Consider the following 24,257-nt stretch of genomic DNA (forward strand, 5'->3'; position numbering starts at 1 on the left):
GGCCCGCCCCCCTCCTCCCGCAGCGCCGCGCCGCGCAGCGCCGCTTGGGCCGGGCCGGGCCGGGAAGCGGAGCGGGGCCGGGAAGCGGAGCGGAACCGGAGCGGAACCGGAGCAGCCGGCGCCGCCATGGAGGGCGCGCGGCCTGGCGGGGGTGCCCCCGCGGGAGGGCCGGGCTCCGGGTCGGGCTCGGGCTCGTTCCCGTCGCTCTTCCCGCCGGGGCTGCACGGGATCTACGGCGAGTGCCGCCGCCTGTACCCCGAGCAGCCCAACCCGCTGCAGGTCACCGCCATCCTCAAGTACTGGTGAGCCCCGGGGGGAATATGGGGGTCTGGGGGGGAATAGTGGGGTCTGGGGGGGGGGGCAGAGGGGTCTGGGGGGGAGTAGTGGGGCCTGGGGGGGGAGTAGTGGGGTCTAGGGGGACAACAGAGGGGTATTGGGGGAGCAGAGGGGCTGGAGGGAGCTGTGGGGTCTGGGGGAGCTGTGGGGTTGTGGGGGGAACAGTGGGGTTTGGGGGGGGAGTTGTGGGGCGAGAGGGGTGTTGAGGAAAGGAGTTGGGCTGCAGGGGTTTGGGGGAGCAGGGAGAGCTTGGGGGGGTTTGGGGGAGCAGGGAGAGCTGCAGGGCGTTGCAGCAAGGGGAGAGGCGGGGGCTGCAGGCTGAGGCCCGGGGAGATGCCCAGGAAGGTCCGGGGGTGCTGTGGGGTGCCACAGGGCCGCGTGCTGTGTGTCAGGGAGGTGTGGGGGCCGGAGGCAGGGCCTAGAGGCAGCTCTGCAGAGCGGGGATGTGGGGGGATGCGTTTTTGGGGTGACCTGGAGTGAGGGATGGGGCTGATGAGGGCCTTGGTTGGGGCAGGGCGTGGGGAAGGGGAGCGCGTTTCCCTCGGTGGGGCAGTTCCTCAGGGGGCTGGAGCTTCTTCTCCTGGGCAGGAGGCTCAGGCTCTGCCTTCTGACCCGGAGTTTGGGGTGCAGGCATGGCTGGGATTAATGGGATTGTGCCAGCCTCCCAGCCCGGTGCGTGCTGTGCACGCCCGTAAACCCGGGGGACCGAACCAGCTTCTCCTGCCCTCGTGTAGCCACGTGTTACCACGGGCTGGGAATCTGCTGCCTCTTCCCCTCTCTGCTGACCCGGTGTCTGACACCAGTCGCAGCAGTTGTTTACGTGGGAGAGTGGCACGAAGGAAGCACTTGGATGTTTGGCTGTCGGGATAAGTGTCTAGCCCCGTGGGAAGAGGAGTCCCTTCTGCTTCTTGCCCTTGCCGTGCTGCTCAGCCCTCTCTTCTGGACCGAAGGAACACGGTCAGGTCTGCCTGGAGTGTCTGGTGGGCCTGACATTGACCAGTCCCTAGTCCGGCACCGTGAAAAAGTTTAGTAAAAGCTTAATAACTGTAAAATAAATTTACAGCTCATTTTAACATGTCTCTATCTAGCTGAGTCCTGGGCGGCAGCAGAATAATATCCGTCCTGTGCTCTGCTCTGACTGAGCTATTGCTGTTGCCTCCCAAAGTGCTGTCTTTAATGAGCTTCTAGCAAGAAATATGCTTGCTACCTGTTGCTTAGATTTTTTGGGTAAATCACTTGAACTGGCACGGTGGGCTGAGATAATTTCCTAATCAGCCACGTGGGGCAGTCCTGCGGTACTTCAGCGCTGGTCTGATCAGATTTTTACACCTGTTTGTACCCAGGTTTGTAAGGAAGGGTGGCAGAGACCCTCGTTTGGGAAGGAACCTGGCTTCTCGTTTGCTCGAGGGGTTGGTCGGGGCTTCCCTGCAGCTGGGGCTCGGACGCAGGAGGAGGTGGTGGCGGTGGGTCGCACGGGCGGCGCTGCCAAGGCCTGTTTGCGCTGGCACTTCGGGCTTTTTTTGAAACTGCCGAGCAAAGTTCCCCGCCTTAGGAGAAATATTGTAACGCTAATCAGCTTGTAATTATACACAGCAGCTCCTCCGTGGTTAGCAGGAGTTTTGTTGTTCGGGGAGCCGAAGGGCTCGCCCAGCGGAGCAGGGATTTCCTTCGTGGCGCTGGGGGATCTGCGGAGCCGCTTACCTGTGAGATTTGGGGTTCGGATGTGCGGCGTTTTCGTGGAACGAGCCTTTTTTTTTTTTTGTCTTTTCAACACGATTTGCATGTGTTGGGAGAAGGTTCGTGATTGCAATCGGGACTTCTTGGAAGAGCTCCTGGCTATATTTGTAGCGGCTGTGCGCTGAGCTCGCTTTTGGTTTTAAAACACGGCTGGGTGTTTCCATGCCTTGAGGCCTAAGGCTGCTGGTGAAAAAGCAAATTTGCAGCCTCCTTGTTCTGTGATAGACTTTGAGGAGGGCAGAACCGAGGCTGGCCTGCTGGTTTTCCGTCGCCTGTCCTGAACCGAGGCCCAGAGCTGGAGAACCGGAGCGCTGACCTGTGGTCTGCGGCCGCTGGGAGCGTTGTCGGAGGGTAGCTGTGAGAAGCCCGCCTGCCTCTGAGCAACCCCCTAAAGACTTCTCAGGGGAAACGCACGGGGAATTTTCCGTCTTTTTTCTCGCAGTGGAGCTGTTTCCTCTCTGCCCGCTTTGGGTTCCTTGGCCAGAAACTTCGGCGCGCGCTTACCACCAGGCAGGGAGAGGTGCCGTACGGACGCGAACCCCGTTTTTCCCCCCGAGGCCGTGCTTCTTGCTCCTGAATGAGCTCCGCAAGTAGAGAACGCAACAGATTTGTACCTGTAGCTTTGAAGTTGGGCTCCTCCTAACAAACTCCTCCGACGCTGACAGGGGGATGGCGGTGCGAGGTCGAACCGCGCGGCAGCGGCCGTGGGCAGGAGGATCGCCTGAGCCGAGCGGCGAGAGCTGTCCCCAAAACAGCGCCTGTGTCAGCAGCCCTGGCGGAGCTCTTCTGTCCCGTGTGCGTTCCTCCAGGCTCAGAGCTGGTACTGGGTGCTCCTGCGCTTGCGGGGGCTTCAAGGCTTTGCATGTAGGGCGGAGGGCGAGGTGCTTAAGGGTTTGTCCTTTTGTCAAAGCACCCGTGCTCCCATGTGAGTCGTTTGACATCCGAGGTGGTGTTAAACCCAGCTTGGGAGCAGGTTTTGTGTGTGTGGGACACGCTTGTTGCTTCGTCTTTTCTTTCTGCTGCAAATCCCCCACGGCAGCTCGGAGCTGTGCGGGTTGGTGCGCCGAGCTCTGCCTCCGGAGCCTTCCCGGCCAGGTGACTTGGTGCTGCTGCTGATTTTCTGAATTGACGGTTTTTCCTCCGCTGTTTTCCTCCACTTCCGTGGCTACGCTCAGAGCTCTGGGTTGCTTTCCTCACAGCGTGGATGTTCGGAGTTGCGCTTTCAGGAACAGCGATGCTCTTTTCAGTGAGGTATGTGCCTCTGGCCCGAATTAGGAGCTTGCGGAGCAGGTACAGCTATCGCTCCTTTACTCGGAGAGTTTTCTGGTTTTCTTTGTTTTGCGGAAGTTTTAATACGATTTTCCAGACGTCTTCATGCTTTAATGTTAAAAACATTGTAGTGTTTTGCACACATGCACGTTGCCTTCCTGTGCTCCATGCTTTCTGGACTTAACCCAACCTTCCTCCTCATTTTTTCAGAGGTAACTAGGCCATGCTAATCTTATCGCTAGCTGTGATTTAAGGCAGGTCCATCTACAGCCCCTTGTAGAATCTGCGGAGACTTCCCACTTGTCTTGAATAAACTGATTTACCTGAGAATCTTTTTTGTTTTTAATGCAGGCTGGGGGGACCTGATCCTCTGGACTACGTTAGCATGTACAGAAACGTGGGAAACCCAGCTCTGAACGTTCCTGAGCACTGGCACTATGTCAGCTTCGGGCTGAGCGACTTGTACGGAGACAACAGAGTGCACGAGTAAGCATCACCCACGTCCCGGTGCTGTGTGTTGTGTTTTGTGTCACGTTTGGGGGAGTGGAAGTGGAACCCCGTCCTGCTGTTCGTGTTATTTGAACAGCTGCTTTTCTGCTGAGAGTACCGTAGCCCTGGTCTTCTGGGGGGTGACGTGTGCCTGTGGTGGGATGTAGAAGAATTACTGTGTTCCCCTCTTCAAGCGCTGCGTGCAATATATGTCCTTGTTAGTGTTGTAAGTTGAGTGATTTGTGGTTTTTTTTTTTCTTTTTTAACTCCCAGGGAAACTTTTTTTAGCTGAATGTCTTGTGTTTTTCCCTCTTGATAGTCTGCTGTGCTCATATGCTTCAATCCCGACTCCTCCCTGTGCATGTTACATGCCTTCCTCTGGAAAACTGCTGTCAGGGCATTTTTCCTGTTGCTGGCACGGCAGCGTTACTGTCAGCAAGTGGACTGCCACCCAAGTGCCTGCTGCATGAAGTGTGAGTCTCTGGTAACAGAAGTATAAAACAATTGACTGACTTTCTTCTCTGCGGTAATGATTACCTTAGATCGCTGGTACAGACGGTCTTCAGGAGGTGTTTTGTGTTAGGTGGGGCAAGTAGCATGATCTAATCTTGTTATTGTCTTGCTTTCACCGACTTTGCTCCTTAACTCCAGGTAAAATAAGCAGTCACCAAGCTTTCAGAGTCTTGGGGCTCTGAACGTGGATCCCTTAACCAGGCAGAAATGGCAGGTTTCTGCTGTTGCTGTTCAGCGAAACTCCTGTGCTGTTTCATCGTTGCGGGCTAAATATCCGTGATGAATGGCGCAGCAGAAGCCCTGGTTTGTTCATCCAAGCTTTTCCTCTTCTGTTTGTCTTGGTTGAGTTTCAGCCAGCAGTCTTTACAGGTTTTGTTTTACTCAGGTGCTTCTCTTGCAACAGCGGCAGCTGAGCAGTTTCTTTAACCTTACCCATGTCCTCAAGGCAGTTTCTTCTGTTTGTGGATACAGAGCTGTTTTTCAGAGGTCTCTTTTAAGAGCGGTGTTTACACAGAAAGCCAGTGTCACTGAGACCTGCCTGGGGCATTTTGACCAACGCATCTGGCAACAAACCCCATTCATTAGGTGCTGGGGCAGAGACAGGGTAGGGCAAATAAAAGGTGAAAGAAACGAAAAGAAGCTTAAAGTTTTCCTTCCCTTGCTTTCACAAGAGACCCAGCCATGGACATGCAGGCCTTCACATGATGCCTTTGTTCTCAAATCATGAGATTTCATCTTTGCCACTGAAAATCTGAGGTTGCCAAGATTAGGCAACCTGTGTTTTCCAGCCTCGTTCTACTGGAAGTTAATTTTGGAGGGAGTAAGTGCTGTGCAGGCTTCCTCTTTTTGGTGGCTTGCCAGCCTGAGGCTTTCTCGTGGTGAGAGTATTCTTCAGTCAGACTCACTGCTGGTGGGTTTGGGAGAGAGCAGCGGGAGGATGTGGGGGTCTCAGCTGAAGACGTGAAGGGTGAGGAATGGCTTAATGTGTGGCTTGATGTGTTTGTATGAGTGAAGAAGCAAATTGTGTACGGACACCACCTCTTGTGCCCAGAGTGTGGCGTGTGGTCTGGTTTCTCAGCCCCCGACTGCTCTCAGCTAAATCAAAGCCTGTTTGTTCTGTAGTGGGAAGCCTGGGGGAGGAGGAGAGAAACTATCACACAGGTACGTCAGCCTTAAGGAGCATTTCCACTCTTGTCTGTGTGGGCTGCCGCAGCGTTCCTGGGCTCTGGAGCAGGTCATCCGTGTGTCACTCGTCCTGTGAGGTTCATCCGACTGCAGTTTGTCGCCTTTATTTTAGCCTCACTCTTGGAGCTGCAACGCTTAGGATTGCCTGGGCTGTCAAGAGGGCTTTATCACAAACAGTCTTAATACACAGCGCGTGTGGTAAAGCTGTCAGAGCCTCAGCATCTCTCAGACGGTAAGCGTGAAGTGATCAGCAGGTAGGTGAGCACTGGGGACGGGCAGAGGAAAGGAGCTCAGCCCCACCAGCAGTTCTGTTCCCTGCTCCTGAAACACCACTGCCACGTGGACTGCACGGCTCCGGACTGGCGCTGTGCGTGCTCAAGAAGCTCTCAGTCTCCAGGAGGGAATGAGAAAGCCCCTGTTTACGGCCTCTGCTGCTCAAAGGGCTTGGAAATTCTGCTGTCCCAAAGCATCCTGCGGGACGGCTGGCAGGAGAGTGGGGTGACAGGGGCGCTGTTTAAATCTTTGGAAGATTTCCTTTAAAGCTGGCGTGGCACTGAACTCTGCTGGCCAGCGGAGACAGCTGCTGGTCTGTGGCTTCTGGTTTGTTTTCCAACTCTCCCTGCAAGGAGCGCAGAGCTGGACCTGCCCGTGACAGACAGCGAGGTTGCAGTGATAGAGGCGTGTGTCCCTGAGCTCGCTGCCTTTCATCCTTTGGAGGATAGATAGCGCTGCTGAGGACCCTTTTAATCTCCCCACTTGACTTTGGGTAACACGTGGCTTGTTTCTGGTGGACCTCTTCTGGTGATACAGGATGATGTAGACCAATTATAATGCAGTACTAAACGAGAAGGACTTTTTGATGATTTTTTCAGTGATCCAGGGCTGAGTTGAAGGCCCCTATATTTTTATTTATAATGGGATAGCAAACAGATGTAGCGTGTAACACGAAAATGTTGACTTTAATTTATATTTTTTAATAAGAACCTGAAAAGCCTGAAGTGGAGCTCTCCCTGTGCCTCCTTGTTGACAGATTTATTTTCAGTTAAAACAGCACTATTTCCTGCCCTGCTTACATATCAGCTCCGCTCCGCTTATACAACCAGCCTGTTTCTGAGAGTCCACGGAATAACGGGGAAGAAATCTCAGAATTTCAAACGGGGGAGCCCTATTTCATTTAAAAACACTCAGTGCTTCATGGCATAGTGGCAACCACGACACCAGCTGTGCGGGGCTGATGGCTCTCCAAATCCTAAACCCTGATGTCAGGGCGGCATTAGGGAACCGCCGGCCTTGCAGGGGGATTGCCAAGCCCCTCGCCTGGCAGTAAGTCTCTCCAGTCAAGCGTGCTGCACGACTCGAGTGGCAGCAGAAGACCTTCCGGGACGTTTTAGCAAGTTAATTGCCATTTCCAACTTTTTCTGTCTACTTTAAAATGAAAACGGATGGGTAACTGCTTGAACTTAGTGAGCGGGGTTAGAGTACAGCCTCGTGTTTCTTTTTTTGACTGCTCTTGCTGTCTGAAAGAGACGTGTTGTTCTCTGCAGCGATGACTAGGTGCACAGGTTGTGAGTACGGGGCCGTGGGACACATCCAGCTCTCTTTTCCACCCCACAGGGGACCCGTCCCTGTGCATCAGGGCATAGCACGGTGCTGCAGGCACCTGCTCCTTCCCTGGCTCCCAGCCCTGATGGTGACTTCTGGCTACACAGACAGCAGCCATCAGAGGAGTTGTTCCTGTAGTTCCCCAAGTGCTCACCCTTTTTGTTAGGTTCACAAGTGCCTGTAAAATGAGGCTCGTGATGCGATAGGATTCCTGAAAGCCTGGAAGAGTCTTATGTGTAGTCAGATGGCAAGGCTGTCATTCAGAGCCACGGTAGGAATCAAAAGTTAAATTACGGCTCGGTTAGGAGATAAGGTTTGTACGCGGGGCCTTCCCACATCCCGAGAAGAAACACGCCAACCGCGTTTTGCTGTTCAGCCTTTTATGTGAATGCCAATAATTGGGTTTCCCGACCTACACAAACTTCATGTCGACGAGGGTTAGTTGTTTTTTTTTTTCCTCTCTCTTTTTGCCTGGCAGCTTGCCAGGGGGCTGAGCGCAGCATCCCTCCCATCTGCGTGAAGCCGCCCAGATTTCAGCTGCCTCGGTCTCTCCTACAGCCGCGCGGTGCCACCCGCCGAGGGGATGGGTCCCCATGCCTGCCGGGATAACGGGGTGGCTCTGTGGGTGGTGCCTCCCCATTAAAGGTGAGGGTAAGCATGAGCCTTTCACGATCTCCCCGTCCAGCTTGTGTTCTGCTGCATCGCAGAGCTCCTCTGAATGACCCAGGCTTGTAAAAGGGCAGGGATGCTTGTTAGAGCTGGGAGGAAGAAAAAGGAGCGCAAAACTGGATCAGGTAACAAATGCGAGGCTTGCAGAGGGGTGGATGTTTTCTGGAAGGCTTTTTCCGAGTGTGAAAGGAGTTTGAAAAGAGTATTTAGAAAATAGCCTGGAAGTTGGAACGAGCGCTCTCTTTCGAGTGCACGCTGGCTTCTCTTTTGAGCCCGCATGAATGTAGGATGGAGTGGTGCTGACAGCTGTCACTTTAGTGGCCTCTTAGTTCTGTAGCCTTTCGTAAATTTAAAAGCTCGCTGCCCTCAGCTTGCCAGCCTTTAGCCTTAAATTTTGGTATTTAATGGGTCCCTAAGTGCTTTCTAAACCACAAGCCTAAAGCACCACTGAAATATTACACCAAACTCCAAGGTGACAGTGAGCTCTTTCTAAACGGCGCGGACGACTCTGCCCTTCTTTGTCTTCACCAAAATGCAATAAAACAAAGGGCCTTTTAGGAGACAGTAAATTAGAGGTGGATGGCGGTGGTTGTTACAGATCAATATTTCAGAGAAGATTTTGAAACAGCATTGATAGAATACAGGGTACAAGTGGAGAAATGAAAGATCAAACCAGTTTGGGAGCCGAGCATGAAATTCCAGGAAAATTACTAAAACCCCAAAGTTTTCTTCCATCTTCTGTGGTGTCCAGTTTCTTGCAAGTGTGGGATTGAAGCATGCTTGACGCAGAAGACCCTCGGGACAACTTCTTTTGAAATACCAGCACAGAGGTGCCAGCCCCTCCTCATCCTCACCTTGCTTCACTCGGCTGCTAGCTTTGAAGCCAGGCGACACCTGCTGCGTAAGGGCTGACTACTTGGTAGCCAATTTGGGACTTGGTAGCCACTTCGGGGTATGGAATAGCGAAGCCAGGTTGAGTTTGGGGACAGATCTTCAAGTTGAGGACCTTCTGGGCACTGTTGCTGGAGAATAGAGCATCTGCCCCTGCTAAAGGGAATGACATGGGAACGGACATCGGCAAGCCTCGGTTTAGGAAGGAGGTGCCAGAGCTAAGATGAGTGGGAGAAGAGTCTGAGATGAACGCTGAACCCTCCTTTTCTTATTGGTTTTGTTCATCTAGCAGAAGCTGACCCCAAATGTAGTGCTTATTTTTCTGATCAGGCTTCTTTCTGAGGCAGAGCGGAGAGGAAATGTTGTGGCAGAGTGGGAAGGGAGAGGGTGCAGGATTAGGGAGCTCTGTGACCAGGAAAAAGTGTTTCCTTTTGGTAACAGCTTATATGAGGCTCCATCAGAGTTGAAATGAGTAGTTTGAGATGCAGGGGTCAACAAGATCCATTTTTGATGAATTTGTGCCTGGATTTTTTTCATGCCTACCGAGATACGAGCTAGCCTGAGGTTTGTTTTCCAAACTTAGGGTACTTGTACCAGCTCTCTCCCACGTGGATTCCCTGGTGTCTAGAAACACAGCTGTGCTTCCACGATGCCTGCTGGGAGCACCTGTAGGTCCATCGGTCCATCTCTTCTGCCTGTTTGTGTCTGCTTGGTAGAAATGTGGTGGTCTGGGGACTTCTCTTCCTTTGCAGAGCTTTGAATTGCCCAACAAGTTCAAAAATGGGGACGTTTTAAAGACCCACGAGTGTGATGTAACATTCAATTCCACGTTTCCCCAGCAGAAACCAGCTCAACCAAGCATCGTGCCCACTTACGCACCCCGTTGGTGGTGTCCCCTGGTGGCTGGGGCAGCACACCAGGACTGGGACTTGTGTTCCTCTGCTGGAGGCAGACCTCCCTTGAAGCTACGGGCACCATGGGGAAACCTTTTTTCTTCCCTCCTCCCAGGCAGAGAGTGCACTTGGCTTCCAAATGTCATTTGCTGGAGGTAGTTAGCACCATTAATAACGTGGAAGATGGAGGCCACCTACGGAGAGGTCTGCTCCGTGCTGCGGTCTGTCTGTGTGCCTGCGGAGCTCGGGGGACCAGAGCACGCCTGAGCTGTGCTAGATTTGGAAATTATTTTTTTTTTTTTGAAGCATCTAAGGAAATTCGTTTAACGTTTGCTGTAAAGTAGTTGAATTTACAAGAAGGCCTGTTTTCAATAAAAAAGGAAAAGATTGGATGTAAGTTTACAGCTGAGCGTTCCCGAAAGCAAGGCCGGCTTCCTGCTCAGTAGCGCATCTGCGCGTGCATCCTGGTAAGAGGAGCCTCTGCTGCCATGCGGGGCCGGGGCACGGTGTTCAAAGCAGGCAATTTCGGTTCTGTCAGCAGAAATGCATCTGTGAGCTCGGCGTACGGGAGGGGAGTTGGCCCCAGACAGGGCTCCCTTGCTGTCGTCCCCCGGCTGGGCTGGCGCGGGACGAGCTCGCACGCTCCGCTCTCCCAGCGGGTTCAGCCTGCCGGGAGCAGGAGCGACTGGGGATCAAACCTGGGTCTTCCTCTGAAAGATTGCTTAATTTGATGAAGATCAGCTTAGGATGTTCTAAAAAGCAGTAATTAAAAGATAGAGTTGTTTTTTTGTCTTGGTGGGACATGAAGGTAAAAGCATTTCTTCGTCTGTGTGGCCACTCCAGCTGTGAGATCAAAGGAACGTTGACTTTTTTTTTATCCTTCTGCTTGCTGGAATAACGATACTAACAAAATGAACCTTTGAAGAGATGCATCTGAATGCTGTTACTCGGACCTAATCCCTTTTTCTCCTCAATGCTAGGAGCATGCCTTGCTAGCTGGTGCAGTGCTAGGGTAGTGTGTGTGCATCGTGGTGGGACGGTGGTTGCCAATTAGCAGATTTATTTTAAAATTTGAGCTGTCAGCATTTTCCCCCCCCCCCTTAAGCTGCAAACCCCACGGTGATTACTAAACTCGTCTGCCTTTCTACTGTCATCTCAATTTTGAATCGAGGCCCAATAGGCAGTGACACCGGGCTAACAAAGGAGGGCTGTAAATCTTTGGTGGTCTCCCATTCACATGGTATTCCCTCCCCTGGACAAAGGGGTGGCTAGGGCTCCGGGTGCCACGCTGCCTCCAGGGATGGTAAACAAGGGATGGATGGCTTGGGGGAGGCATTTGTGATCAGTTGACAAAGCTGATTTGGGTAGCTGGGATGCCACCTGACAAAGAGGCCTGAGGTTTAAAGAGGGATTCTGCTAGGGCTCTTAAGAACAAAAAGGAGAGGGGGGGAAAAAAAAGACCAGAAAAGTATTTTTTGTAGGATGTAACCAGGGTGGGAGGAGGTGAAGAGGGACTCGGCCATTCTTGGGGAGCTCTGATTTAAGCCCAGAGGGTAGAAACAAGGGAAGGAGGGAGGGAAGGGTGCACAGATGGCTCATTGTTTTGTCTAGCTCGGCATTCTTGCACTGCCGAAGCGAAGGGCGATTGTTTTAAAATCCCTGTTGCAAAGGGAGCTGTTTGCTTTTCAGCTATCGCTCGTCCCTGAAGATGCAAACTGTAAACCAGAGGGGCTGGGCTTTTACCACCCCTGTGTTTCGGAGGGTCAGGGCTGGAGCCGAGGGCACGGGGCGCTTGTGGGGCGGCGAGGCATCGCCTGTAGGGGAATGGGGAAAGAGCCGCAGCAGTGGGAAGGGGATGCACACGGGGAAGGGGATGCACACGGAGGGGCTGATGTAAAGCAGCATCCACCCTGGGGAGCTGTACCAGGGGGCGAAGCATGGCATAAACCTGGCACGCACCTGACCTGCCAAGGTACCTGATGCGCAACGCAGGTTTCTTGCAGCGTTTAATTTTTTCGTAGCCGATGGTTCATTAGTCCAGAGAACCGTGCGGCCGTTCCCATACTGTTATTCTTTCTACCGGTGCAGCTCCTTCCCCCGACTCCCCTGTGGATTGTTGTGGCCTTTCTGGAGCGGGGGCCTTTTTTGGCATGGTCGACAAAAATAAACCATAAAGGCTGCTGTTGTTATGAACGAGGCTCAACAGGGGAATTTTACCAGTAGAAGTACAGCAATATAATTATACTGGTAGACTAGTTACAGTAAATTTCCTCATGAAGACAAGCCTTAAGTTGACATTTCCTAGCTAAGTTGAATCCATATGTATAACCTTATTACGCAGAAATAATGTGTCTCTGGGCCTTGAATTCTTTTTTACCCAGAAGAGTAGCATTGAGCAGAAAAGCAAAGAAGTCGATATTCGAAGATGGATGGGGGATTTTCGGTAACAGAGCGGCTGTGAGGAGTTGTATGCTGAACTGTTTTACAGAGTAGGTTATTTCTCAGAGAGCGATCAGGAGCTTTCTTTTCCCTGGAATTACGGCTCAGCCCCCAAGGGTCTTTCCCTACCTGTTGAGTTGGCGAAGACTTCTTGAGGTGCTCATCAGTATATTTTTGAATGCACCCTTTGCGATGAAAAAAAGACTAGATAACAGCTCAGCAAGTAAAGAGACATTGTCTCGATTTCTGCAGTTAATGAAGTGAAAGATCAGGGATTGCATCCCAGATCCAGCAGGACACACAGGTGTCCAAACTCTGGTTGAAATCTGGAGTGCAGGCTCCTCAAAGCTCCTGAATGCCTATTGTTCCTTGAGCTCATTTATCGTGCAGCTGAGAACTTAATTGTGCCAGCGTCCTAAAAATGTGGTAAAGGGTCTGCTGAAGTTCTTTCCTGCCTTTTTCTTTTTACCTATGCTCTTTAGCCAGCAGGAAGGTAATGGGAGACACCAGTGTTTATGTTCTAAGTAACCCGTTAGAGCCTGAAACTTTTAGGCAATACTGAAAACAACTAGCTGTAGCTGTCAGCATAGCTTCTAACTTGGGGTTTTTCTCTTATTCTTTCCACTCTCGCATACTGCTTTTGAAAGCCGCTTTTGTTATGCGAATGGATTCCTCCCAGCAGCTGCAGAACTTTCCGCAGTAGGAGCTAGGAAGGAGCCAGCAGACACTGCGAGGAAAGTCGGTGCCCTTTCCTCAGGGGCTCACCAAGCACAGCAACGCTGCCCTTCCAGCCACGCTGGCCCCAACGGGCCCTTTGCTTACGTCCTTTAGGCTGGCAGGATCGCAGCCGAGCCCTTAGGTGAAGTTTGGGATGTTTGAAGCTTTTTTTATTTTGAAGACCAGGGATGGGAGGTGGGAGGCCTGGGTGGCTCGGCGGGGAGCCCTCGAGCTAAAAAGCATGGCCAGTCCTCTAGTCACTCGATTTCAAATAGATTTTTTTTTTTGAATATGTGTTTTGGAAAATGTAAGGATGAAACGGTTTGGTCTTGTCAGTTTGATCATGACCATAGCAGGAAATCAAACCATCGGCAACTGGTGTAGCTACATCTTTATACCATAAAACAAAATAAAACGAAAACTGCCCTCATGCGGACATCTTTTTGCTGGGGTAAAGGGTGACGTATTCCATGCAGCCTCCTGTTTCATATTTTGGTGCCTTACTCATTTCCCACTTTCAGCTTTTGTCCATGCTGTGCAGAATGTGGAGTTAATTTCCCAGCTCTTCTGTGACCTTTACAGCTAGAATATACAGGCATTTGCTGTATGATGTGTGTCACATTACCATCTGAAGTGGGGAAACAGCGTTACTTTCCGTCTGAGAATCAAATTCCTAAGTAACTCGTTGAGGATGGCAGGATGTTTGCAGTAGGCAGGGGATTCAAACCTAGATCACCCGGATGCTGTTTTACGACTGTGAGGGTATTTATTCTGCAGCTTCTTGACGTAGTGTCAGTAACGAAGCAGATCTCTTTGGCACAGACAGGGCCATTTGCCCTTAATCTGCATGCATACATTCATACACGTACAACGCTGCTGGCACTCTCCAGAACGGGAGGATAATGCTTCCAAGCCTCTCGAGCTCGAAGGGATTAACCTCCAGCAGCTAAGCAGGATCCTATCCTTCCTCCACATACCGCTACTTTCATGGCACGGACAGCTGAACCTCAAAGCAGCAACCCCTAAATTGCCTTAATTTGCAGCCCAGCACATTAAAGTGCCCTGAAAGCTGATGGTGGTTTACTTTGACACGCAGGGCTGGAGGCAGCATGGTTCTGGAGCTGGTTCACACATGGGTGGGCAGGAGCCGAGCACAGGAACCGCTTCTCTCAAAGCGAATTTAGCTTGTGTGTTTGTGAATTATCAGCTGCGAGTCCTGTCAGCTCGGGTTTGGACTCGGCACCAGTAGTAAAAGTTCATACCTGTGCTCTTGGCCATAACGCTCTGGGACTGCTGGCGGTCTCTGGTTAATGCCTGCACAGAGGGCGGCTTCCCCCGCCTCTCTGGATCCTCTGCCAGGGTCTGACAGCTATCGTGATGGGGAGAAAGAAAACCACGCAACTTCCTGATGCGTATAATGAGAATTTCCAATTACTTTTGCTATTTTGCTGTGCTTCTCAGAAGGGTCTGGCTCTGTCCGTGCTACGTTTTAAAGTCACTTGTGCTTCTGGTGCTCCTCTCACGCCTGAATGATTTAGAGGTCTCAAAATTGGCCTGTCTGTCAGCTCGACAAAACGTACACAATTTCTGTGCCGCAGGTATCTAAAGCCACTGGAAAACTGTGCCACTGCCATGTGAGGCAGTTTGACTGCAGGATTAGGTGTAGTGTGGACTTGACACTGTGGTCTGGAGGGTTAGAGGAAAAATCTGGAAATCTGGTGTATCAGTATTCATTGTTTGCAGAAACTGGTTTTAAAAAAAAATCTTCAGCCTTCAGGGACAAGATTGTTACCAGCTGAGTTTTGAAATAAGCTGAATGGTAAAATGTGTGGAATCAGTGTTGTGGATGTGTGAGTGAAACTTCGAGTGAAGTATTTTCTTTCCCTTCTTCTCCATAGTATCATTGCTGCATGGGAGGTCAGTGAAGCAGAGCTCCATTTTCGTGCTGGCCAGTAGCACAAATTCACAAATTTCACTCGGGTCCATCTGAATGGGGGTTTTCTGAGGGGATCCTACGTGAGCGTTTCAGCGAGCTGAGAAACCTGCCTCCACAGAGCTCTCCGCAGAGCTGCGGAGGAAGTGCCTCTGCATCTGTTTGGATTTAGATGTTGGACTAATTCTCTAAAAACAATTTCTGTTGCTGTTTCTAGAAAGGTTTTCCATTTGGTTGATGGCAAACACATTTGATGCGACGTACTGCAGGAGCGAGCTCTCGGCAACAGTTTCGGGCCCAGCCATAGGCGGGTGTCTCGAGCGCTGCGTGTCACTGTCACCCCGATTTTACTTTGTCAGAAATCTTTAAGCATGTGTTCTTTTTACATTCGTAATTTTCCCTGCTTGTTTATGAAGCGTTTTTTTTAAAATAAACCACGGTAGAAATGAGTCCGGTAAGACTTTTCTGTGTGCGGGTTCGGGGCAGTGAGAGCTCGTGGAATTTCCTGCCGGGCGCTCTGAAGAGATAACCATCTGACGGCCAGATAACCGCTCCCTGCTCTGTCAGATGTTTTTATGTTTTTCCTCAAAATTGATGCTTTTCTCAATGCCAAGAGACAATCCAGGAGATCATGCGAGTAAGCAGGTGCGTTTTAGCTGAAACAACTTTTCTGGAGAGCTTTTAAGCCTTTCGTGAAGGGGGGCTGCTGCGCTTATTTTCATACGAAATTTCTATAGCAGAGCGTCTCAGCGTGCCGTCAGGGCTCTCAAATGAGCCTTCTACATTGTTTGACAGCTGCACTAAAAACAACCATTTCCTGTTGGGCAAGATGCTGGAAGTACGAGGTAGGGTCACTTTAATTTATTTTTTTTTCCATTAACTTCTGGAATCTGCGAATGATTTGCTTGTAGGGGTAGGACATGGTGTGAGGCGCCTGGAGTCTGAACGCAGAAGACTGGCTCGGAGTAAACTTGTTTGGGGCACATCGGCTCTTGCCCAATATCCTGCCCTGGAGATGGAGACAGGGAGGTGTTGAACTCAGACGGCCCTGCCAGCCTGCTCAGGGCTTTTCCTTGGTTTTTAGCCAGGAGACCACCCTTTGTGTGACTTGTTTGCAACCAGATGGGAGCAGCGAGAGGGAAATGGCGCGCATCTCGAGTTTTCTGAGGGAGGACCGGGGAAGTCTGTCAGGTCAGCTCGCCTGTCAGTTAAGTGCCCCGATGCTTTTTGCTACAGCAGTCCTCCGTGTTGCTAATAGTAGTATCCTTGCTAGCTGATAGCCCCCTGGGATGGTTACTAGCTGCGCAGTCTTCAAACCGGAGCGAAACCTGGGCCTTGCAGTACTTCGGTCTCGCCAAGCGGAGTTGTGGCTCTGCCCGTCAGCTCGGCTTTAATTGACTTCTCGAACTAATCAGGAGTCCTGGTACTGCTGCTGGGAGCTATGGATTAACAATTACTGGCACTTCGTTTTTTTGAGGCAGAATTAAGACTGCCTTATGATGGAAATAACAGCAGCTCTTACTGCTGCCAGAGCTGGAAATGTAGCGATGCTGTATTTTGCAGCCTTCAAAACAACATCAGAGTGGCTCACAAACAGCAGAGCAGGAAGCTTTGTCTTTGTGGAAGACACGAAGAAATGTAATTAAGGAGTCGAAGCAAAAGGCAGCGTAAGCAATTTCACAAAAGTAGCAGTGCCGGAGCTGAAAGCTGGAGCTGGGGTAAGTCAGCGTGGTGCTCTGCGAGCCTGCCCTCGCTTTGCTTCCAGAAGAAACCCATTTCACCTCACTGTGGTTGCTGGTAGTGGAGCTGTAACTCCTGAAAGTGCACTCCTAACTATTCTCCAATACCCTGACAGAGCGTTCTTGTTGTTCCCTGGCTGAAATAAATGTAGTGACTGAAGGGCCAGCATTTCCCTACGTAAACTCCCATTTTCGGGGATTGGTACATCTAATATATTTATATACACATACTCTTCAACTCTCAAAAAATAAACACCTAATACACTCTGCTCCTTGTCCAGTGCTGCGGAGCTTTTAACAGCAGACATTGAGAAATACTGCCATTTTGCACGGCAACAAAGCAAATCTTTTCTTGTTCCATGCAAAAGTTTGAAAGAAAATGCTTTGGCAAATTGCTTTGATTTAAACTGAAAAGCCTCTGGTTTTTAGAGCTGCTTTTAAAGCAAGAGGCTAGTTTGGCTTTTGATCCTCTTAAGCTGGGTTATTTGATGTGAAAAACGCCCTTGGTACTCTGCTGCAGAGGGGAGCAGCCTTTCAGCTCTCTGTGTGTGGCTTCAGGAGAGGGCTGGCAGCGCGCGGGGTGGTGGGGGGCTCGCGGAGCCTGCCTGCACGGCTCTGTAAATAAAGGGGCCTCTATTTCTTTGGATTCTTTTGCTGGAACTAAATATCACGATCGGTGAAACTCTTACCTCATTAAAGGAACAAGCCAGACGTCTTCAGCCTATGTGCAGTGCTGCAATGTGGTCTGTCCTGCTGAGCTGATTTGATGAGCAGATAAAGAGTTTTAAGCCGAAGAATGGCGTGTAATATATGACCTTAGCTTTCAAACGGTTTGTTTTTGTTCATGCGACAAAATAAGGTTTTGATATTAAATATAGGGTTGGATTTGACTTGGCAGATACCAGAGCCTTCCATTACTGCTGTAGCCATAATATAAAACTATCTGATGTGTGCCAGTGGGCATGCAGCAAGCCAAGAATTTCTCCATCGATGTTTGTTTTTGTGAAAACTTACCCGGCTGCCTTAGAAATGGGTTGGCTGCAAAGGTGATGCCCTCTCTTGTCGGAGGGGGCAAAGAATTGGCAGGCAGAACACCCTCCGTGCTGTCTCTTTGTAGTTAGTATCTCAAGTGCTTGGGCAAAATGAGGATTTTTTTTTTCTTAGTGTTTTGGGGGGTGTTCAAAGAAAAATCGCTCAATCAGAAGTGCAGAGTTCAGCAGAAACAAGGCATAAACCAAACTATGTGAAATATTCAGATCTGTTAGTACAGAAACCTAATGCTGTGTTGCAACTTTCAGTTTATGTACCTGGGGCTATGTGTGGATACAAAACGTGCATTTTGAGGGCTCCTTCTCGCGCACACGCTGTCAGCACGTTGGTTGGGTTGGCGCTGTCGTCTTCCTGTGGAGCTGAGACACTCCTGGACTATTGTAACTGTGTTGAACGATAACTTAAAAAAAAATAAAAAAAAGGAAAAGCCATGCAAACTAAGAAACGAACACCAAAGAGCTGAAATCGTGCCTCTGTGGAACAAAAAGCATGTAATAAAGGTATTACCTTGACAGTTTACACAGGAGCCAGGGTCAGGCCAACCCACAAACAGCACGGGTGCTTTGCAGTCCTGGTGCAGGCGGCACGGAGCTTCGGCGCTGGGTATGGGAAGGGCCCTGAGCACAGCTCCCCACAGCTACCTCGGGTGTGCTTAGCAGGACTCCTGGAGAGTGCTTGATTTGCAGGACTGTGTGTCAAGCCACCAAGCACATCAGGTAGGAGGAGGCAGAATTGCTTTTTGGGTTATCCTCACCGCTCTCCACCCTGTTTTCTGTGGCTATGAGGCTTATTCAAGTCTGTACCTTTCGGAACGTTATTCTTTGTAGCTTGTTGGTTGATGGAGGCCAGCTTGAGGATGCTCCAGTGATTGATTTTCCCGGAAGCTTTTCGAAACGTGGGAGCCTGGAGGAAGGAGTTTGAAGGTGTGAAGGTGCTCTGCAAGGCGTGATACCCTTTTGGCTGGTTCCTTAGCAGCCTGCGTGTCACTGAGACACCCTGCAAACGGCAGCGACATGCCGTGCGAGGAGGAGGCTGCCCTGGGAATCCCGTGTTATGGAACGTCTTACTATTCATTAACTCATTTTTGGGGAGTCGCTCATGATTAATTCCCCGATTGTGGGTGGGCTGCTTCTCTGGGATAAGTGCATCTTTTGTATTGTTGGTAAGGTTTGAACCAAAATGAAAACAGGTGGTTTGGGGGGAATGAGCGGCTGCTCACTGCCCAGATACAAAGAACAGTCTCTTTACCTTTGTGTGGGATCAAAACCATTTACTTGGTCTTCCGCTCCTACATGGAGGAGCAGTTGACGTGTCTAGCAGTCTTGAGCTTCTTATGGGGCAAACTGAGACCCGAGGCTGGTAGAAAATCCACGATTCTGAATTCCTGCCATAGTCTTGTCTCAACTTCTAGTGATTTCAGGATTTATTCCTGGCCACTTGCTGATTGAAATGAGCGTCTGTGAGGAAAGGCAACCTGAGAGTCAGTGGTTGAGCATAAAATTCACTTCATACATCGTGTAGCTGGATCCCGGGATTGAAGGATTTATGGGCGGTTGTTCATTGAGAGAAATTTTATGGCAGCTGTTGAAACTACTTTTGACTTATTTTCAAATACAAGACTTTCTTGGAAGAACAAAAGCAAAAGCTTTGGCAAAACTGCTGACTGAAAATGGCTATCCTAATTACATTCTGAAGATTAATAATTCTTTCTTTCTGTGGAAGACCTGTCTGAATTAAACAAATGTTTTGGTAAACCGTCAAGCTTTTAAAGTCATGTGTCGCAATTTCTTCAAAAACAAACAACCAATCTAAAATTAAGTGAGCTCAGATCAAAGACCTTATCAGCCGAAACCTTTGAACAGCTGTACAGTACAGGTGAATTGCGTGTATTTAAAGTTTCGCTCTCACAAAGCAGCGTCTTTTCAGCAATCTGTGTCCATTAACTATTCTAAAACATCTTAAATATAATCTTTAAATAATTAATTCTTACAAAATAGGATTTTTCTGAAAATTCACTGCTACCTTAAAAAGTTGAGAATTATAAGCATTGCACGCTATTGTATTTTTGAGTGTTTTTTGGTGGTTATGCATCTTCTGGTACTCTAGAGATTTTTTTAACATCTGAGAAGGGAAGTAACTTGCTGTTCCTTTATTTATCTTTTATTCTATATATTTTCTAGCAATTCTCTGAGAAGCTCCTTTATTACCGTACAAAAAAAATAACGTGAGTAACATTGCCTGTCAGTTTTTACCACTTTGCAACCACTGGCGTGTTGCAGGCCAGCGTTGTTCTTCTAACTGCTCATCTTGCTTTAAATTTGTTGGAAACCCACCTGAACACTTCTGTTACTCGGTAACCTGCTTACGGATCAATAGAAAGCACGTGTGGTCTTCTGTTAAACAGTTATTTCTGTTTATCCCCTGAAGCATGGAGATCTGTGAAGTTCAGTTAAAAAAAAAAAAAAAAGATACAACCCACAACCTAAACTCTAGCTTAATGCATATTAAAAATAAGTGTTGCTTCAGAACCTGCCTTGAAAGGAGGAAATTCAATAGGGAGCCATCTTACTTTCCAAAAATTTTAACTGTGTAAGCTCAGCTTGAAGGCTTCTTGTTAACTTTGATCCTTTTTAAAATTGACCCGTTCGTAATGCGTCTCAGTTTCTGGTGAATGCTTTTTCCTGGAATCAGTCCTTGAAAACTACCCACTTTGAAGCATTTTTGTTTCTCCCTCTAAGAAATACTTCTGTTTTTCCTTTGCTAACTGATACGTGAACTAATAAAACACTACAGGGGTGCCGAATGTCCAAAGTACAGCTTTGAATTTATGAGCCTACCGCCATCCTGTACCAATCTTTTTGGTAGACCCGCATGCATGATCGCAGAAGACGGGTCTCACTGCACATCCAAACTCCACTCCGTGATCACGGGCTCTCTGGTTATTCAGTAAGCTCTTGCTTTGTTGAAGAACCAAGTGTAATTATTTGGTTTGTTGCTTAAAGGTACGTTTGTTTCCTGGAAGAGGCTTTATACGTACCGGCTGACCGCTATGAAATGCATTGTCTGCTGCATTCATGGAGCGTTTGCTTCTGTAGTACATAATGCTCAAATTCTTTGTTGAGGATGACATGGAGAGAAAAGGAAACGTACACATATTTTTAACCAAATGAGTTAAGTATTTGTTTGCTGTATTGTTTGCTCACCTTTCTATCGCAGATGTCTGACTTTCGCTACCTGTCCTCTTGTTTTCAGTCAGAGCTGTTCGTAGTGTGGCTTTGTCCTTGGGTTCATTTCTTAACTATTTTCCTTATGTTATCTGCAAGTCCATCACAAACTCCTTGAAGAATCCTCAAATAAAAGTTACATTAAATCTGGAAGGAGTTGCACTGATGCTTAAATTTGATCAATTTTAGCACTTTACGTTAGTCAGGGTTGCTGAAAAGCATGTCTGCTTCAAACAAGCTCCTTACTGTTGGAACAGTCCACCCAGCACTTGGAACTGGTCACAGCACTGCTAGCGATCTGTGTTTTTCAAATGGAAAGTGCTCTCATCACTTTTCTGACAGCCCCGCTTGGCTCTTTTTAGTAGAAGCTCAATGTTAACACTTTGTGCATTATATCTTTCACGTGTGTCAGCAGGGCACCAGCATCCAAAACATGCACAAAGTTTCTCCGGAGAATTTGCCAATGGCTGGAGGAGGAGATTTGAGTTTGCAGAATCATGGAAGCTTTCGTAAACCAGAATCAAGTGTCTTTATGCTCAGTATAAATCCTTTTTTTTTTTCTTATGTTTGCCTTCTTGCAACAGCTACAACAAATGAGTGAGGGATGTGATGGCAGTGGTAGAAAGGAAACTGGTGTCCCCAACTTGCTTTCAAGTTTGTGAACCTAAATATTTGTTCATGAGGTTTTTCAGAGATTAAATGTGACAGTTTCAGCTACTGGGGACTTGGAACAGGAACTTTACTGTATGGGGATGTGTAAAATGCAGGATTCCTATGGACTAGTTTTGTTGAAGTGGAGTAGTATGGGGCACCCTTTATTTGTTCCTTTTTGTAACATCCCTGATGCTTCTAATATGACTTTATTCTCCTAGGTAGACCTTATTAGACCAAACTAAATAAAATAAGTTAACACCTATCTCTGTCAAACTGGGGAAATGGTCAAACATCCTAAGTCATGAGCTGTAGTTGTCATATTCAGTGTTCATCCTCTGTGTGTATGAGGATAGCCTCATAAATTCAAAGCTGTACTTTGTGCATTCATGCATTTTGTATGTTACATACAAAGCTGTACTTTGTACATACGTTTTTTTTGTCCCATATATATTGGTGCAAAATAAGAATTTCTGTGTTGTGTGAAAGATGACTAAATTTCTGCCTGCATCCTCTCCATTCCTTCCCTGTTGTCCAGCAGCAGCACAGAAACTGTGTGCCATACATCAAAACAAGCTAGTGTTTCAACCCAGAAGCCTACTACACAGTACTTAAGGTTATATTCCACTTTTGAATGTACAGAAATTTGAGTCCGCTAGAGTTGAATAACATTTCCTGTTGGGTACTTTCTTTGGTGTTTCCATTTAAGCAAATATAGTTAGGGCAGCTATCACTGCAAAACTTGCAAGTTTATTTTGAAAACAAACTCAGGCTGCTGAAGATCACATTGGTGCCCCAGAAGAAGTCGTGATTCCAAGACTGCATTATTCTGACTGAGAACTGTACTATGATGGTTATCTTTGAAATTGTCTTACGTCAGTTAACATAACGATGTTATGCCATTTGAGCTAGTGTAGACCAAAGCAAGAGAATTTCTAAACTTGTATTTTCTGTGAGAAGACTCTGCTTTTCTCTGTAGTGCTGATTCTGAAGGTACTGAAGCCTGTTCTCTTTACAAGAAGCATGTTGTGACTTTTCCTTTTTCATTCCCTCCAGGTTTACGGGAACAGATGGACCAAGTGGTTTCGGATTTGAGTTGACATTTCGACTAAAGAGAGAAACGGGAGAGTCGGCACCACCTACCTGGCCAGCAGAGTTAATGCAAGGCTTAGCCAGATACGTCTTCCAGTCAGGTACTGCAGGGTTAGATACGTTACCTCGCTTTTTCCTGCTTTCATTCCACATCTGTTACATGGTGTTACACTTGAGTCATAGGTGCTCAATCGTATCTTAGGACTTTTCTCTGCGTGAGAACATTTGACCAAAAAAGTGGGTATCTTCCACCAACTCCGCTGCTGGGGACAAAACCCAGCTGCTGTTTACATAACTCCAAATCACGAGTATCAAGAAGCTGAAGGTACAGAACGGTCAGCAACTATAGGAAGCCTGCCAGTGCCTATTTGTTGCTTTCTCACGTTGTTGGTTTCAGCTCTTTCTGGGTGAGAGGAGATGATGAGATGTAAGAATCTCATTTGCTTATCCTGAAATGGCTGAGGAGCACGCGTCTGATAAGGCCTCGCTTCTCAGCAGAAGGGCTGTAACTTCCAAAACGGTTGCAGTTCCTTCGCAAGTAAATTTCTTCCAGTCGTCTGTGTAATTCAGCAGCAGCAGTGTGTGTAAACAAACAGATGAAAAAGACATAAGTTGTAAGAGATGCCAAGGCTGGGAGGGCTAAAGAATTGACAGTTGGGAATCATCAGTGCTTGTGGAGACTTACCAGAAAGTTGAGAACCATCCAACTTTTTTGCACTACTCTTCCTGGATTTCATTGTACTAGTAGATTGAATATTAGCTTGTTTTGTGAGCACGTGAAGATCTGTGGAGTGACTGAGTGCATTGCATAATTGAAAAACACCCTTTACCATCACAAGATCTGAATGAGAGTAATTGAAGAACTTTTTTTTTTTAACTAGTTTGGGATCCTTTACAGGTAAAGTACCTTCCAAATCAATGATTATTGAATTTGTAACGTTTGGTACTTGCTCTGCTAGTTAATAAATTGCTCAGTAACTTCTGAGTCTACTGCTGGTTTTCAGTCAGATTGGCTGACTGTCAAAAGGGAAAGGTCCACGTGAAAATAGGATTGCTCTGGTAATTTGTCACAAATCATTGAGGCAGTGGTAACTCAGAGTATTTTTCCTAAGTATTGACAGACAGAGACCAATGCCAGCATAGATTATTGCTTGTCTTCATATTGGAAGTGTATCTGGTTGCAGTTTGAAATGGCATAAGCATATTTGTAACCTTTGCTGTGCAGCTATCTGCCCCAGTTGCCATCCAAATTTGGGTTCAACTGTAATCTTTTCAATCTTGATTCTTTGGTACTCTTAGGCATCTGAATCCACATGACTTTCACAGTTTTTGTAACCATTTGAGGTTCCCATCCTGCTTGAATTGTACAGTACAGCAGCTTTTTAGTACTAACTATGCAGTGGTGAATTCGTACTCACATATTTCTGTGTATTGCAGGGTATGCAAAAAAGCATCTGGCTCTAATGTCTCCCTCTTAGGTATAACATACAACATGTTATATGTTAAATTATATTACATTTAAGACCCTTTTTGTAGCCTTTCACATTTTCTAGTCTGGTGTAGTCTCTTTGCAACAGCAGTTTCAGTGCCTTGTGTTTGCATGTTCAGCAACCTCTCCTAGAGCAGTTGCTTGTCTAACCCTTTCCATGAGTAAGGGGATGAGTGCAGAGTGAAATGTGGTTTGGTAGGACAAAATTCAGGACAGAATTCTCAGACTCAGCTGGTACTGAGGGCAGAGACTCCCCTTGCTCGTACAGCAGCCCAAGAATGGGTCTTCCTGGCACTTTCTGTTTCATAATATTACCAAGCCATTGATTGCGTGCAAGTG

The 24,257-nt window shown here is 48.3% G+C and overlaps 1 protein-coding gene across 2 annotated transcripts in view; it reads left to right on the forward strand.

Annotated features, from left to right (window-relative positions):
• Window positions 1-24,257, forward strand: part of SUFU (SUFU negative regulator of hedgehog signaling) — an 83,884-nt gene continuing 59,627 nt past the window's right edge. The window contains exons 1-3 of one of the 2 annotated variants that reach the window (XM_080596907.1): window positions 1-302; window positions 3,694-3,828; window positions 22,394-22,530. In XM_080596907.1, the coding sequence (XP_080453033.1) occupies window positions 127-302; window positions 3,694-3,828; window positions 22,394-22,530 (448 nt within the window). In that variant the 5' untranslated portion in view covers window positions 1-126. The remainder of the gene's footprint in view (window positions 303-3,693; window positions 3,829-22,393; window positions 22,531-24,257) is intronic. The other variant, XM_080596908.1, reaches the window with a different exon arrangement.

This window comes from Anser brachyrhynchus, assembly GCF_964034855.1.
Source record: "Anser brachyrhynchus genome assembly, chromosome: 6".
Lineage (NCBI taxonomy): Eukaryota > Metazoa > Chordata > Aves > Anseriformes > Anatidae > Anser > Anser brachyrhynchus.